This window comes from Acinonyx jubatus, chromosome B1 (assembly GCF_027475565.1).
Source record: "Acinonyx jubatus isolate Ajub_Pintada_27869175 chromosome B1, VMU_Ajub_asm_v1.0, whole genome shotgun sequence".
In the NCBI taxonomy this organism is placed as follows: domain Eukaryota; kingdom Metazoa; phylum Chordata; class Mammalia; order Carnivora; family Felidae; genus Acinonyx; species Acinonyx jubatus.
In genome coordinates, this window is record NC_069382.1 from 99,616,334 (window position 1) to 99,633,706 (window position 17,373).

The following is a 17,373-nucleotide window of genomic DNA, read 5'->3' on the forward strand; positions in this document are numbered from 1 at the left end:
CAAAGGAGCTGCATTTTACATTCCTACCAGCAATGTGTGATGATTCCAATTTCTTCACATCCTTGCCAACACTTGCTAATTAGTGTCTTTTTTACTATAGATATATCCTAGTATATGTAAAGCAGCAAACCACCGTGGTTTTCATTTACATTTCCCTAATGATTAATGATGCTGAACATCTTTTCATATTCTTATTGGCCATTCGTTTATCTTCTTTATAGAAATGTCTATAAAAATTGGTCATTTTATAGAGGAGTCATCTATTATTGAGTTGCAAGGCTTCTTTGTATATTGTAGACACAAGTCCCTTATCAGGTATATAATTCACAAATATTTTCTATTAGTATGTAGCTTGCCCTTTCATTTTCTTAATAATTCTTGAAATGCAAAAGTTGTTATTATAATAAAGTCTAAAATACAAATTTTTTCTCTTATGGATATTTTTGATAGATCTAAGAAACCTTTCTCTAACTTAAGAATACACATATTTTCTTCTATGTTTTCTCCTAAGAGTTTTGTAGTTTTAACTCTTACATAGATCATCCATTTTGAGTTAATTTTTGTATATAGTGTGAGGTAGAGGTCCAAGTTCATTCTTTTCCATGTAGATTTCAAGTTGTCCCAAGACTATTTGCCAAAAAGACAATTTTTTTCCCACTGAATTATCTTGGTGCTCTTGTTAAAAATCAACTGACCATAAATGCCAGGATTTATTTCTCAACTATCAATTATATCCTATTGATCTATATGTTTATCCTTATGCCAGTATTACAGTGTCTTGATTACTGTGACTTTCTGGTAAGCTTTGAAATCAGGAAGTGTGAACTGTCAAACTCTATTCTTATTCAAGACTGTTCTGGTTATTTTAGGTTGGCCTCCATTGTTGCTAATGAGGAATCAGCCTTTAGATGTACTGCTCTTTGGTTGGCAACTTTTTTCTTTTGCGGTTTTCAAGATTTTCTCTTTGTCTTCGTCTTAAGCAGTCTGAATATGACATATCTAGATATGAATCTTTTTTAAAATTTTATTTTTAAAATTCCAATTACAGTGTTATATTAGTTTCAGGTGTGCAATATAGTGATTCAACAATTCTATACATTACTCAGTGTTCATCATTAGATAAATCTTAATCCCCTTACTTTTTCGACCCATCCCCACCCACCTTTTCTCTGGCAACCATTGGTTTGTTCTCTATATTTAAGAGTCTGTCTTTTTATTTTGTTCATTTGTCTTGCTTCATAAATTCCACATATGAGTGAAATCGTATGATATTTGTCTTTCTCTGACTTATGGTTGGATTTAGAGGGCATGGATCTTTTAAAATAGTTTTTCCTTTCTTGGGAGTCTGCTGAGTTTCCTGGATCTGTTAAAGTTTTTCTTCCAGTTTGGGGATTTTTTCAGTAATTATTTCTTCAAATATTTTTCCCAGCCCTTTTTATTTCTTTCCCTCTGAGATTCCTAATACACATATGTTGGTGAGCTTAATATTTTTCCACAGATCTCTGATGTTGTTTTTCATTCTTCCATTTGTTTTCATTCTGTCTTTCAAAAAAACTTTCTATTATCTTCAAAGTTTATTGATTTTTATCTGTCATCTCAAATGTATTGTTGAGCCCATCTAAATAATTTTTCATTTATTACATATTATTTCAATTCTGGAATTTTTATTTGTTGTTTTATCATTTCTATTTCTCCACTGAGATTGCCTATTTATTAATACACTTATATTTTCCATTAATTCTCCAAACATATTTATAATAGCTACTTTGAAGTTTGCTATACTCAACATTTGCTAAACTCAACAAAATCAGTTTCTATGGACTGTTATTTTTTCCTGAGTATAGGTTTCACTTTTGTGTTTTTTTTTTTACATATCCCAGAACTTTTGGCTTAAACTTAAACTTTTTAAATAATATATTGTAGCAAATCTGGATATAGTTTTAGTTTTTCTAAAGTTTTTTTTTTTAATTTACCTTGCTTAAATTGTGACATCTGTTTGCTCCATGGTGTGCAACTGCTGCTATCTCTCCCAAGTTTTTTTATTCTTATATTTGTGTTTTAGCCTGGCTTCTGAATGCTTACCCTCTATCTACATAACTTAATGATAAACAAATGATTTCAGTTGATACTGCTCAAACACCTTAAACCTACAAGGCATCTACATTCTTCTGATCAATTTGTGTGTGTGTGTGTGTGTGTGTGTGTGTGTGTGTGTGTGTGTGAGAGAGAGAGAGAGAGAGAGATTATGTCCACAGTTCCCCCCACCTTATCCATGGTTTTGCTTTCCCTGGTTTCAGTTACCCGTAGTTAATCGCGTTCCGGAAGCAGATGATCCTCCTTCTGAGGTATCAGAAGGTCAGTAGTAGCCTTCATGCTATGTCACAATGCCTACATCATTCACCTTACTTCATTTCATCACATAAGCATTTTATCATTTCACAAGAAAAAGAAAGGTGAGTACAGCACAATAAAATATTTTGAGAAAGAGACCACACAACCTTTATTACAGTATATTATAATTGTTCTATTTAATATTATTGTTGTTAATCTCTTATTGTGCCTAATTTATAAAACACTTTATCACAGGTATGTATGTATAAGAAAACAACAGTATATATAGGGTTCAGTACTATCTGCCGTTTTAGGCATCCACTGGGGTTACTGGAAGTATCCCCCATGCATAAGGAGGGACTACTGAATTTAATGCCATAGCCAGTTCTCTTTTACACTTTCACTCTTTACTGGGTTCTCTGGGATCTTCCCTGCACAAGTGTAGTTTCTCATTCAGCCAAGGATATATGGAGAATTTATCTCAGCTCTTCTATGACTCTTTCATTTCCAAAGCCTACCTATTAAGTTACTAGTTGGTGCATCACTTGCCCCAACCAGGACTGCAATCTTGGGCCAGAAAAATTGTTGATTTTCCTCATCTGTTTGTTACTAGGTTTGTCACTTTTAGCTGAAAAAGCCTCAAATTTTCACCCCCTGCACCAAATCAAGTCCACTCTTAAGTAGCAAATCTACTACTTCCAGTGGCATCCTCCCTCTAGTAAAAACTACGGGTTTTGCCATTCAAACTAGCAGAGGGGAGGGAAAAAGAAGAGGAACAGCTCTGGGTGAAGGCACCACAAACTCCTGTTATTCTTATCCAAAGTTCTAGCAGTTTTTCAAGAATATACACTTTCTGCTGTTTTTCTGTCTTCAATTCCCAGAGTTGTGAAAGGTGGTTTTTTGAGAATTTTGTCCCGTTTCATACTTTCTTTTATAAAAATGATCTGCAATTTCTTCTTGCCACCAAACCCAAAAATTGTGTAGATAAGACTTTATACTTAAAAATGTGTATACATACCCACAAATCTGTAGTTATTATAATTTGTTTCACAGGTGGGGATTTATAGTGTGAGCATTAAGATATTGGTGAAATTAAGGGACTTTCATACAATACTAGATTATTAACTGAATTAGGCCATCAGAAACAATCTGTATTTAATAACTTGATGTTATTAAACTTAATGTGATGGGTATGTCATATTATGTAACATGGTTCATGTCAGACTATTCCGAATGAAAAGAGCAGATTCAAAAACATCCAGTATGAACTTAATATTTTAAAATTTATGTAAATATACACACACACACACACACACACATATATATATATGCATGACACAGGTGACAAAAACTGAAATAATGTGCTTATAACATGCAATAGCTCTTAATCTTATAAAAGATTAAGAACATTATAATTTGACAAGTAGGAATGATTACAAGTAGTATTTTTCCTTTGTATTTAAAAAAATTGGCAAATTCTCTATACATTACATTTGTAATACTAAAAACAATATTTTTAAAGAGAGAAAAAGGCTCTGTGAATCACCAACCTAATCAGGTCCAAGTCACATGCTGAAATTAAAGCTATTTCACAACTTTGAAATAGGAAAATTAATTATATGGGTATTTTAATGTATTATTTTAAAATACGTAAGCTCTAAAGTTAACATAGTTAACACCTACAGAAAAAAAATTCATTACCATTTTGTTTCTCTGCATATGAAAGCAGGTTTTGACTGATATCATCTAAGTATGTACCTACCAACTAAGGTCACTACTTTAACTGGCAACACTCATTTACACATCCAATTTCTGGCATAGTCATTTAAAAATGAATTTTACCAGTACATGGCAATACTTTATAGTCAGGTACTATTCAACCAACTTCTGCTGTGTATCATCATCAAATTACATTTTTGTTGTCTTAAATTTGATTTCTATAATCATTTTCATTCCTTGAAGGACTTACCTTTGCTGCATGGTATGTACTAGCTTCAAGTAAATCTTCTTTTTTAGCTTCTTTGGCAAGCAGGTTAAATCGACTTAACATTGCAGCCTTACAAAGCCGACTTGCCATTGACACACCACTTTTAAATGGGGAACTAAAGTAGGAAGGAATGAAACATTCATCATTATTCAAGGATATATGTTGACACTGTAGAGAGTAAAATCAACACAGAATCTACAAATATTTTTCTCAGTTATGTACAATGCAATTTACATGAAAATTGTTCTGAATATTTAATTATTTTCTGAAGCTTATTTCTTTTATTAAATTGCAGTTTTAGTTACTATAGTGTTGCATTAAAAATTAAAGAAGATGGACATTGGAGCATTTTATTGTTTGAAGCAAAATTAATCTATTTTGATCCAAATTAAAACAATGGTTTTACCAGAATTGACTGGAAAAAAGCAGAGAAATATTTTCTGGAACTGATGAAAATGTCCTGCACTTTGGAGTGATGGTTACACAGGTATATACATATATCAAAAATCATGAAACTGTGCAGTGCATTTCACTGTATGTAAATTTAACTCAATAAAAAGTAAAATATCTACACCCCTTCTCATGACCTCCCATATTTGCATACGTGCATGTAGATATATTTTTTGTTTCTAATAAAAGCAGGTCCACAGACTATGAAAGTTTTTGCTATTGTAACTCTCTCTTCGTTGTATCTGCTCACATTAGCTGTTCTTGTGATTACAAAAATTGCCCAAATCCTTTCTTCCTCCCTGTGTTCATGCTCTTTATAATGTGACTTTTCAAATTCTCCTCTCAATAACTGTGGTTAATTTCTCCTCCCCTTGAATTTGGTCTAGCTTTGTGACTTATTTTGAACAGAATAGATGATGGGTCAGTTCTGAGCCTGGGCCTCATAGGTTTGTGTTCTCATTCTCTAGGGAATCCTCTGCCAAATGAGCCAGCTGGGACTAATCTACAAGAGGTTGAGATAACATATGGACCAGATTCCCGTCATCCCTCTAAGATCAGCCAAATTGACTTTCAATTGACCTAGAGCTAACTCCAGATGAATGAGGGAGTCTAATCAAATCCAGCTCAGGTGACCTAAAAACTTGTGAGCAGTAATAACTGGTTATTTAAGTTTTGAGGTAGTTTTAACCACGTTTTGAGGTAGTTTATATACAGCAGTAGTTAACGTACCCTCTGGTGTATGAAATCTGTTGTGTGATATCTTTATTAATATTTTCACCAAGATAACCTTTTGTTGTAGTTTTTTCCAATGATTCTTCAGCTTTTCAGGTATAAATGATACCATATGCAAATAAAGGTAATTTTACCTCCTTCTTTTCAATATTTTATAGCCTCTCACTTCTTTCTCTTGTCCAAATGCTTTCAGTAAAAGATTAAATAGCAGTAACAGTAAACAATAATGTCTTGTTCTGGATGTTAGTGGAAATGCTTCTGAGATTTCCTCATCAATCATGATGATACTTCTAATAAAGACACATTTTATCTTTAACAAAAGTATCAAAATATTCCTTTTTTATTATCTTTATCTAGATAGTTGAATATCTGTATTATGTGCCTTCTTAGAATTTATAGAGAGGAATATTTGGGGTATTTCCCTAGATCAATTATTATGACAAATTATTTTAATAAGAATTTCTAATGTGGTATTATTTCTATTATGTTAGTACTATCCTCAAATTCCTAGAAAAAATACCAATTGGTATTGCTGTATAAAATATATATATATATATTTTTAATATACTACTACATTCTGCTTCCTAATATTTTATACATAAATTTTGCTCAGATAAAAAAGAAAGTTTAGCCTGTAACTTTTGTGAGGGGAGGGCATCAATCTTCTATCCTATTTAAGTACAGTGGTATACCTGCTTCATAAAAGGATTTTGAAGTTTTCTATCTTTAGATAGCACTGGAAATGTCTACTATTTAAGATTTAAAAAATTCCTCTGAACCACCGCAGAATGGTGCCTTCTTTGAGAACAGTTAGGGCATCTTCTTGATAACTTTTATTATGAAAACAGTGTTTAGATTTTTCCCTCTTCTGTACCAGTTATAGAAATAATTTTTTCCTAGAAATGTATGCATTTCACAAGATTTTCAAATATATTTACATGGTTGACCAAAGAAGTTTTTTAGGATTCTTTCAATCTTCTATTTTTGTTAATTACTCCCTTTTTGTTAAATGAGATTAATAAGTGACATTTACCAGAATCAGCTTTTTATGATTACTTACAACTTGTTTGTGCTCTAGCTCTTTAATTTACATTTCTTTTATTGATTTTTTTCATTCTGCTTGATTTCCATTATTTGTTGATATAAGCATTTAAAGTACTGATTTTCTATTCAGCTTTGCTTTAGCTATATCCTAAGTTCTTACATGAAATGCTTTCAATATCCTTGTATTCTAAATATTCTGAAGTTTCATTTTACATTTCCTCTTTGAGCCAAAAGTTAAGAGTATTTTTCCCAATAAATTTCTAGTATCCTGATTTTAGTATTTATAGATTTACTATATTACAAATGCTATCTACACATTGCTTCTTTTAGAATTTGAAATTTTCTTTGTGGCCTAACATAGGATGAATTTTTTTCAGTATTCTACAGGTTCTTGAAAAGTAGGTATATTTTACATTTTTATGGTGCAAAGTTTCATAAGTTAAGCAAATCTATCTTTTTGTTATTAAAAACCACTATATCCTTGCTTATTGTCTATTTGCTAATGAAAGAGGTCAATTATGGTCTCAACTAGTGGTGGATCTTAATTTTTCCTTCTTTTCTGTAACTTCTGCTATATGAACCTTGATACTATGTTATTTGTTGCATAGATATCCATTAACTGTTTTTGTCTTCCTTGTAAATTATACCTTTCAATGATAAAGTATCCTTTGCCTTACGTAATGCTTTGAGGTTGAACTATACTTTGTCTAATATTTAGATCACATCTGCTCTCTTCATTTGTAATCACCTGGCAAGGATTTAGCTACAATAAAAGAATTAGACTCATTTTATATTTATTGATTTTAGTCTTGTTGCATTATTTTCTGTTTTCAGTAAAAGATTTTTAAATGTCTTTTATCGAAGATTTGTTTTGTTTTTATGTGTATAGTTTGTTCATAATTAACAGTGATATTACTTTTTGATGATGCAAAGCAATAGTTTAATTCACATTAGTTGAAGTAATCAACAGAATGCTTGACTGAGTTCATACCAAGAAATATTTGTATGTGGTCTTGATTTAAATCCATCTTTTATAAAGAAAGCAAGATTAAGCATTTAAACTTTTAACATTATTCATTACTTCAGTATAAACCTATGGTCACACGAAAAGAAGGGTTTTAGCTTTGCTTGACAATCAGTGGCAGGGATGTTACAAAGAAATGTCTAAAGGCATAGTGTCTAAAGACAAGGGCTTTGGAAATACAATGTCCAGATCAGAATCCCAGCTGTGTCACTTACTATTTGGATGACTTTAAACAAGGTATTTAACCTACTTGACAGTTTACCTGTAAAAGAGCAACAATACAACCTAATCTACAGGGTTATTACAAGAAGGTAGTATAACATAGTATGTTAGTTCTCACATTTAAGTGTAAGTAAGTAATAGGGGCGCCTAAGTGGCTCAGTCGGTTCAGCATCCGACTTCAGTTCAGGTCATGATCTTGTGGTTTGTGAATTCAAGCCCCGTGTAGGGCTCTATGTGGACAAGCTCAGAGCCTGGAGCCTAGTTTGGATTCTGTGTCTCCCTCTCTCTCTCTGCTCTCCCTGGCTCATGCTCTGTCTCTCTCGCTCTCAAAAATAAAAAGTAAAAAAATAAAAAATTAAGTGTAAGTAGGTAATACTTGAAAACACATATCAAATATACAGATTCTTGAGCCTTAGATCCAGAAATTCAGCTTCAGTAAGAGAAAATGAATTTTTAATACAAACACATTATATGATTCCAGTGCTAATTAAAATCATGAAATGAGGTGTGCCTGGGTGGCTCAGTTGGTTAAGCATCTGACTTCAGCTTAGATCATGATCTCACAATTCATGAGTTTGAGCCTTGGGTTGGGCTCTATGCTAACAGCTCGGAGCCTGGAGCCTGCTTCGGATTCTGTGTCTCCCTCTCTCTGCCGCTCTCCCGCTCATGCTGTCTCTCAAAAATGAATAAATGTTTAAAAAAATTTTAAGTATTTAAAATCATGAAATGATACTTAGAAAAATACAGGTTCTGGAGACTGATTTTAAATGCTGGCTCCATTCAACTTACTATGTAACTTCAGTAAGTTATAGAACTTCTCCAGGTCTGTTTTCTCATCAGAAAAAAAAAATGTTTTTTTTTTCTCCTTAACTTAGTATAGTCATACTCAATGATAACACACCATTATTGTTCATAATTTAAAATTTTTTACCTAAAAAAGTTACAATAATTTTAAAAACTGTATTAAAATGTATTATTTTGCTTATATGTGCTTTTGGGAGGGACTTTGTTTTTATTATAGCATAGACAGAGGGAGATTTACTGTGAAGCTTAACTTCTGGGCCCCTTACACTTGCACTTCTAAATACAGCTGATCCTTGAACAACACAGGTTTAAATTGTATGTACAGTTTTTCTTTTTATGTACAGATTTATGTACAGATGTTCTTTTCTAATAAATACAGTATTTTCTCTTACAATTTACTTTTTCTTTTTTTTCATTTTTATTTAAATTCCAGTTAGTTGACACAGTGTAATATTAGTTTTAGGTATACAATTTAGTGATTCAGCACTTACATATAATACCCAGTACTCATCACAAGTGCCCTGCTTAATATGCGGTTTTAAAAGAAATTAGAAATGCTAACCTTTCAGTGATCTTTCCACTTAGGCCATCCACAATCTCCAAAGAAATGTCCCCCTGTGCCCAATTCAGACTCAGGGATTTATATTCCAAGTTTGTTTGAAGTGGATATGCAGAAGGTACTAAACTAACATGAGGTCTGTTGACCAAGTAAAACATTGGAAGTTTTGAAGTCAGTGCATCATCAACACGTTGCTTTATAGCAATTTCTAAACCTCTAGTATCGCTGCAATTCCCATTACCTAAAAAGTAAAAACAAAACACTCAGAAAAAGTTCAATATTAAAAGACTATACACCAAAAAAAAAAAAAAAAATGGAAAGAGTCTAAAGTCTATCTTTAATCTTGCTACTTTTCCTTTCCTACTTCTGTCTTAGCACCTGTTTCCATATTCTTTACCAGAATTAGGACAAGGTATCAAGGTCATGATTTCTATACAAAAAAGAATCTACAGAAAATACAGAAAGTAAAAAAAATTGAAATTCCAGTGAAGAGCCAGAACTGACCCAGAAAAAAAAGAAAACAAAAAACAAGCAAGCAAGCAAAGAAAAAAATCCCAGTACTTTATACAGGTTTCTGCCAAAGACAATTGACTCGTCTTGATTTCTCAGATGACAGCATGAAACCAACACCTAATACATGAGATAAATGTGGCTGAGAAATGGTGAGAGTAAGTTACTTTTCTATATCTAAGGACCACAAATTACAATTATTCTAGTACTGTAACAGTTCAGTTTCACAACACAAAGTAATTTAAAGAATGGCCATTTCTGGTTAAAATTTTGACCAATATCAAAACTTTGGAGTTCTTGGTTAAAATAATTGTTGAAAGAGAGCTCAAAGAGATGCAATGTCATTAGTAAGGTATAAAATAATGGGCTGAAAACTTAAAACAGAAGTTAAACAAGTCATTCCTATTTAAAAATTAAGAATTCTAAAGTAGATCTCTTTTCTCCTTAGAGGGTCGGAGGTTCTCACAAGAGAAATTTTATAAACTACTAGATAATACTTCAGAAAAAAGTTGTTTCCGTATCACTGAAATTGTTGAGATGGATGGCTACTGGTCTTACACTCATTATGACTACTTGGAAACTAGAAAATGATGTAAAGAGAGCATGAGTTGCTTTTGTTACCCTTTTTCTAAGCACTCCTTTGTGTGTGTGTGTGTGCGTTTCATTTTAATTCTGGTATAGTTAACATACAGTGTTAAATTAGTTACAGGTATTTAACATAGTGATTCAACAATTCTGTGTATTACTTGGCACTCATCAAGATGTGTACTCTTAAAATCCCCATCACCTATTTCACTCACACTCCCTCCAATGTACCTTCTCTATAGTTAGGAGTCTGTTTTCTGGTTTGTTTTTTTTTTTCCTGCTTCTTTGTTTCTTAAATTCCACAGGAGTAAACTCATGATATTTGTCTTTCTAGGACTTATATTGCTTAGCCTATACCCTCTAGATCTAACCCATGTTGCTGCAAATGGCAAGATTTCATTCTTTTTAATGACTGAATAATATTCCAATGTATGTATACACCACATCTTCTTTATTCATCTACTGATAGACACTGAGCACACCTTTGAATATCACAAATTAAGAAATACTGACAAATGAAGTCTAGGATAAAGATATGCTGGGCACACAAAAAAAAGATGCTTGGACATAAAATACTGGTAAGAAGGAAGGTCTGTGGTCTGTGGAATAGTCACTGTATCTATAGTGGACAGAAGACATGGATTCAAAAGAAAATGTTATATATTACATACTGTGCTACAAACTAAATGTATTCCCACAAAATTAATATGTTGAAACCTAATTCCCAATGTGATGGTAGTTGGAGGTGGGCCTTTGTGAGGTGCCCTCATAAAAGAGGCTTTCACCCCTGCTACAGTATTAGGACACAGTAAGAAAACAGTCAACCATGAATTAGGAGACAGGCCCTCACCAGACAGTGAATCTGTCAGCACCATGATCCTAGAATTTCTAGCCTCCAGAAGTGTGAGAAATATATGGTTAGGTGCTTAAGACACCCAATCTGTGGTGGGTAGCCACAAACAGAGTAGTAGCCCAAACAGAATAAGACATACTGTAATAAGATAAGGATACTATTTGTGCCCAAGGTACCAAGACATATTTAGGAAAAAACAAAAAAAAAACAAAGAACCCAACAACACTGCAACTCAAATTCCACGTGAGATTCCTTAAATACCAAATTGTTTCAACTAGATGTTTTAATAGGGTGGTATAAAAGCAATAATTTAATAGAAAAAATCAAGGATATTGATACTAGAAATTTTACTTTTCCCCCTTATATATGTATGCTTTAAGTATTAACTAAATCTGAGATGTGGTTTTGGTTCTATCTTGAAACTAAATCTTGTTCCTGGAAAAATACGGCTCTAAAATTATGTCATATAATAGGAAAAGTTTGATTTATTTAAAATCATCTAAAATAACAACATAAAACTCGAAAGGTAAGTCAAAAAATAAATCTAATCAAAGACTGAAGCAGACCTGAATTGACAGCTTTTTTTTAAAATTTTTATTTATTTTTGGAGGAGAGAGGGAAGATGACGGCATAGGAGGACACTGGGCTCACCGCGCGTCCTGCTGATCACTTAGATTCCACCTACACCTGCCTAAATAACCCAGAAAACCGCCAGAGGATTAGCAGAACGGAGTCTCTGGAGCAAAGTGCACATGAGAGGCCCACGGAAGAGGCTAGGAAGGGCAGCGAGGCGGTGCACGCTCCACGGACTGGTGGGAGGGAGCCGGCGGAGGGGCGGCCTGCAGGCCAAGCAGAGCCCCCGAGTCTGGCTTGCAAAAGTGGAGGGGCCCGACGAGTGTGTTCCGACAGCAAGCGGGACTTAGCATCTGGGAGGTCATAAGTGAACAGCTCTGCTCAGAAAGCGGGAAGGCTGGAGGACAAAGGGAGGGAGAGCTGCTGAGCCCCCGGACGACAGAGCTCAGTTTGTTGGGGAACAAAGGCGCTCGCCAGCGCCATCTCCCCCGCCCACCCCCCAGCCAAAATCCCAAAGGGAACCAGTTCCTGCCAGGGAACTTGCTCGCTCCGTGCAAACACCCAACTCTGTGCTTCTGCGGAGCCAAACCTCCGGCAGCGGATCTGACTCCCTCCCGCTGCCACAGGGCCCCTCCTGAAGTGGATCACCTAAGGAGAAGCGAGCTAAGCCTGCCCCTCCTGCCCCCGTGCACCTTGCCTACCCACCCCAGCTAATACGCCAGATATCCAGCACCACAAGCCTGGCAGTGTGCAAGTAGCCCAGACGGGCCACGCCACCCCACAGTGAATTCCGCCCCTAGGAGAGGGGAAGAGAAGGCACACGCCAGTCTGACTGTGGCCCCAGCGGTGGGCTGGGGGCAGACATCAGGTCGGACAGTGGCCCCACCCACCAACTCCAGTTATACACCACAGCACAGGGGAAGTGCCCTGCAGGTCCGCACCACTCCAGGGACTATCCAAAATGACCAAGCGGAAGAATTCCCCTCAGAAGAATCTCCAGGAAATAACAACAGCTAATGAACTGATCAAAAAGGATTTAAATAATATAACAGAAAGTGAATTTAGAATAATAGTCATAAAATTAATCGCTGGGCTTGAAAACAGTATAGAGGACAGCAGAGAATCTCTTGCTACAGAGATCAAGGGACTAAGGAACAGCGCTTTAAACGAAATGCAAAACAAAATGGAAACGACGACAGCTCGGATTGAAGAGGCAGAGGAGAGAATAGGTGAACTAGAAGATAAAGTTATGGAAAACGAGGAAGCTGAGAGAAAGAGAGATAAAAAAATCCAGGAGTATGAGGGGAAAATTAGAGAACTAAGTGATACACTAAAAAGAAATAATATACGCATAATTGGTATCCCAGAGGAGGAAGAGAGAGGGAAAGGTGCTGAAGGGGTACTTGAAGAAATAATAGCTGAGAACTTCCCTGAACTGGGGAAGGAAAAAGGCATTGAAATCCAAGAGGCACAGAGAACTCCCTTCAGACGTAACTTGAATCGATCTTCTGCACGACATATCATAGTGAAACTGGCAAAATACAAGGATAAAGAGAAAATTCTGAAAGCAGCAAGGGATAAACGTGCCCTCACATATAAAGGGAGACCTATAAGACTCGTGACTGATCTCTCTTTTGAAACTTGGCAGGCCAGAAAGGATTGGCACGAGATCTTCAGTGTGCTAAACAGAAAAAATATGCAGCCGAGAATCCTTTATCCAGCAGGTCTGTCATTTAGAATAGAAGGAGAGATAAAGGTCTTCCCAAACAAACAAAAACTGAAGGAATTTGTCACCACTAAACCAGCCCTACAAGAGATCCTAAGGGGGACCCTGTGAGAAAAAGTACCAGAGACATCACTACAAGCATAAAACATACAGACATCACAATGACTCTAAACCCGTATCTTTCTATAATAACACTGAATGTAAATGGATTAAATGCGCCAACCAAAAGACATAGGGTATCAGAATGGATAAAAAAACAAGACCCATCTATTTGCTGTCTACAAGAGACTCATTTTAGACCTGAGGACACCTTTAGATTGAGAGTGAGGGGATGGAGAACTATTTATCATGCTACTGGAAGCCAAAAGAAAGCTGGAGTAGCCATACTTATATCAGACAAACTAGACTTTAAATTAAAGGCTGGAACAAGAGATGAAGAAGGGCATTATATCATAATTACAGGGTCTATCCATCAGGAAGAGCTAACAATTATAAATGTCTATGCGCCGAATACTGGAGCCCCCAAATATATAAAACAATTACTCATAAACATAAGCAACCTTATTGATAACAATGTGGTAATTGCAGGGGACTTTAACACTCCACTTACAGAAATGGATAGATCATCTAGACACACGGTCAATAAAGAAACAAGGGCCCTGAATGATACATTGGATCAGATGGACTTGACAGATATATTTAGAACTCTGCATCCCAAAGCAACAGAACATACTTTCTTCTCAAGTGCACATGGAACATTCTCCAAGATAGATCATATACTTGGGTCACAAAACAGCCCTTCATAAGTTTACAAGAATTGAAATTATACCATGCATACTTTCAGACCACAATGCTATGAAGCTTGAAATCAACCACAGGAAAAAGTCTGGAAAACCTCCAAAAGCATGGAGGTTAAAGAACACCCTACTAACGAATGAGTGGGTCAACCAGGCAATTAGAGAAGAAATTAAAAAATATATGGAAACAAACGAAAATGAAAATACAACAAACCAAACGCTTTGGGATGCAGCGAAGGCAGTCCTGAGAGGAAAATACATTGCAATCCAGGCCTATCTCAAGAAACAAGAAAAATCCCAAATACAAAATCTAACAGCACACCTAAAGGAAATAGAAGCAGAACAGCAAAGACAGCCTAAACCCAGCAGAAGAAGAGAAATAATAAAGATCAGAGCAGAAATAAACAATATAGAATCTAAAAAAACTGTAGAGCAGATCAACGAAACCAAGAGTTGGTTTTTTGAAAAAATAAACAAAATTGACAAACCTCTAGCCAGGCTTCTCAAAAAGAAAAGGGAGATGATGCAAATAGATAAAATCATGAATGAAAATGGAATTATTACAACCAATGCCTCAGAGATACAAACAATTATCAGGGAATACTATGAAAAATTATATGCCAACAAATTGGACAACCTGGAAGAAATGGACAAATTCCTAAACACCCACACGCTTCCAAAACTCAATCAGGAGGAAATAGAAAGCTTGGACAGACCCATAACCAGCAAAGAAATTGAATCGGTTATCAAAAATCTCCCAACAAATAAGAGTCCAGGACCAGATGGCTTCCCAGGGGAGTTCTACCAGACGTTTAAAGCAGAAATAATACCTATCCTTCTCAAGCTATTCCAAGAAATAGAAGGGGAAGGAAAACTTCCAGACTCATTCTATGAAGCCAGTATTACTTTGATTCCTAAACCAGACAGAGACCCAGTAAAAAAAGAGAACTACAGGCCAATATCCCTGATGAATATGGATGCAAAAATTCTCAATAAGATACTAGCAAATCGAATTCAATGGCATATAAAAAGAATTATTCACCATGATCAAGTGGGATTCATTCCTGGGATGCAGGGCTGGTTCAACATTTGCAAATCAATCAACGTGATACATCACATTAACAAAAAAAAAAGAGAAGAACCATATGATCCTGTCAATCGATGCAGAAAAGGCCTTTGACAAAATCCAGCACCACCCTTTCTTAATAAAAACCCTTGAGAAAGTCGGGATAGAAGGAACATACTTAAAGATCATAAAAGCCATTTATGAAAAGCCCACAGCTAACATCATCCTCAACGGGGAAAAACTGAGAGCTTTTCCCCTGAGATCAGGAACACGACAGGGATGCCCACTCTCACCGCTGTTGTTTAACATAGTGCTGGAAGTTCTAGCATCAGCAATCAGACAACAAAAGGAAATCAAAGGCATCAAAATTGGCAAAGATGAAGTCAAGCTTTCGCTTTTTGCAGATGACATGATATTATACAAGGAAAATCCGATAGACTCCACCAAAAGTCTGTTAGAACTGATACATGAATTCATCAAAGTTGCAGGATACAAAATCAATGTACAGAAATCAGTTGCATTCTTATACACTAACAATGAAGCAACAGAAAGACAAATAAAGAAACTGATCCCATTCACAGTTGCACCAAGAAGCATAAAATACCTAGGAATAAATCTAACCAAAGATGTAAAAGATCTGTATGCTGAAAACTATAGAAAGCTTATGAAGGTAATTGAAGAAGATATAAAGAAATGGAAAGACATTCCCTGCTCATGGATTGGAAGAATAAATATTGTCAAAATGTCAATACTACCCAAAGCTATCTACACATTCAATGCAATCCCAATCAAAATTGCACCAGCATTCTTCTCGAAACTAGAACAAGCAGTTCTAAAATTCATATGGAACCACAAAAGGCCCCAAATAGCCAAAGTAATTTTGAAGAAGAAGACCAAAGCAGGAGGCATCACAATCCCAGACTTTAGCCTCTACTACAAAGCTGTCATCATCAAGACAGCATGGTATTGGCACAAAAACAGACACATAGACCAATGGAATAGAATAGAAACCCCAGAACTAGACCCACAAACGTATGGCCAACTCATCTTTGACAAAGCAGGAAAGAACATCCAATGGAAAAAAGACAGTCTCTTTAACAAATGGTGCTGGGAGAACTGGACACCAACATGCAGAAGGTTGAAACTAGACCACTTTCTCACACCATTCACAAAAATAAACTCAAAATGGATAAAGGACCTGAATGTGAGACAGGAAACCATCCAAACCCTAGAGGAGAAAGCAGGAAAAGACCTCTCTGACCTCAGCCGTAGCAATCTCTTACTCCACACATCCCCAAAGGCAAGGGAATTAAAAGCAAAAGTGAATTACTGGGACCTTATGAAGATAAAAAGCTTCTGCACAGCAAAGGAAACAACCAACAAAACTAAAAGGCAACCAACGGAATGGGAAAAGATATTTGCAAATGACCTATCGGACAAAGGGCTAGTATCCAAAATCTATAAAGAGCTCACCAAACTCCACACCCGAAAAACAAATAACCCAGTGAAGAAATGGGCAGAAAACATGAATAGACACTTCTCTAAAGAAGACATCCGGATGGCCAACAGGCACATGAAAAGATGTTCAACGTCGCTCCTTATCAGGGAAATACAAATCAAAACCACACTCAGATATCACCTCATGCCAGTCAGAGTGGCCAAAATGAACAAATCAGGAGACTATAGATGCTGGAGAGATGTGGAGAAACAGGAACCCTCTTGCACTGTTGGTGGGAATGCAAACTGGTGCAGCCGCTCTGGAAAACAGTGTGGAGGTTCCTCAGAAAATTAAAAATAGACCTACCCTATGACCCAGCAATAGCACTGCTAGGAATTTACCCAAGGGATACAGGAGTACTGATGCATAGGGGCACTTGTACCCCAAGTTTATAGCAGCACTCTCAACGATAGCCAAATTATGGAAAGAGCCTAAATGTCCATCAGCTGATGAATGGGTAAAGAAATTGTGGTTTATATACACAATAGAATACTACGTTGCAATGAGAAAAAATGCAATATGGCCTTTTGTAGCAACGTGGATGGAACTGGAGAGTGTGATGCTAAGTGAAATAAGCCATACAGAGAAAGACAGATACCATATGTTTTCACT

General features: G+C 35.7%; 1 protein-coding gene across 6 annotated transcripts in view; it reads right to left on the reverse strand.

Moving 5' to 3' along the window:
• ADAD1 (adenosine deaminase domain containing 1) overlaps positions 1-17,373 on the reverse strand; it is a 106,960-nt gene that overhangs the window by 56,814 nt on the left and 32,773 nt on the right. For all 6 annotated transcript variants that reach the window (XM_053216992.1, XM_015074606.3, XM_015074604.3 and 3 more), the window contains exons 10-11: positions 9,157-9,394; positions 4,301-4,433 (exon numbers count right to left, since the gene is read on the reverse strand). In XM_053216992.1, coding sequence (XP_053072967.1) covers positions 4,301-4,433; positions 9,157-9,394 — 371 coding nt within the window. The remainder of the gene's footprint in view (positions 1-4,300; positions 4,434-9,156; positions 9,395-17,373) is intronic.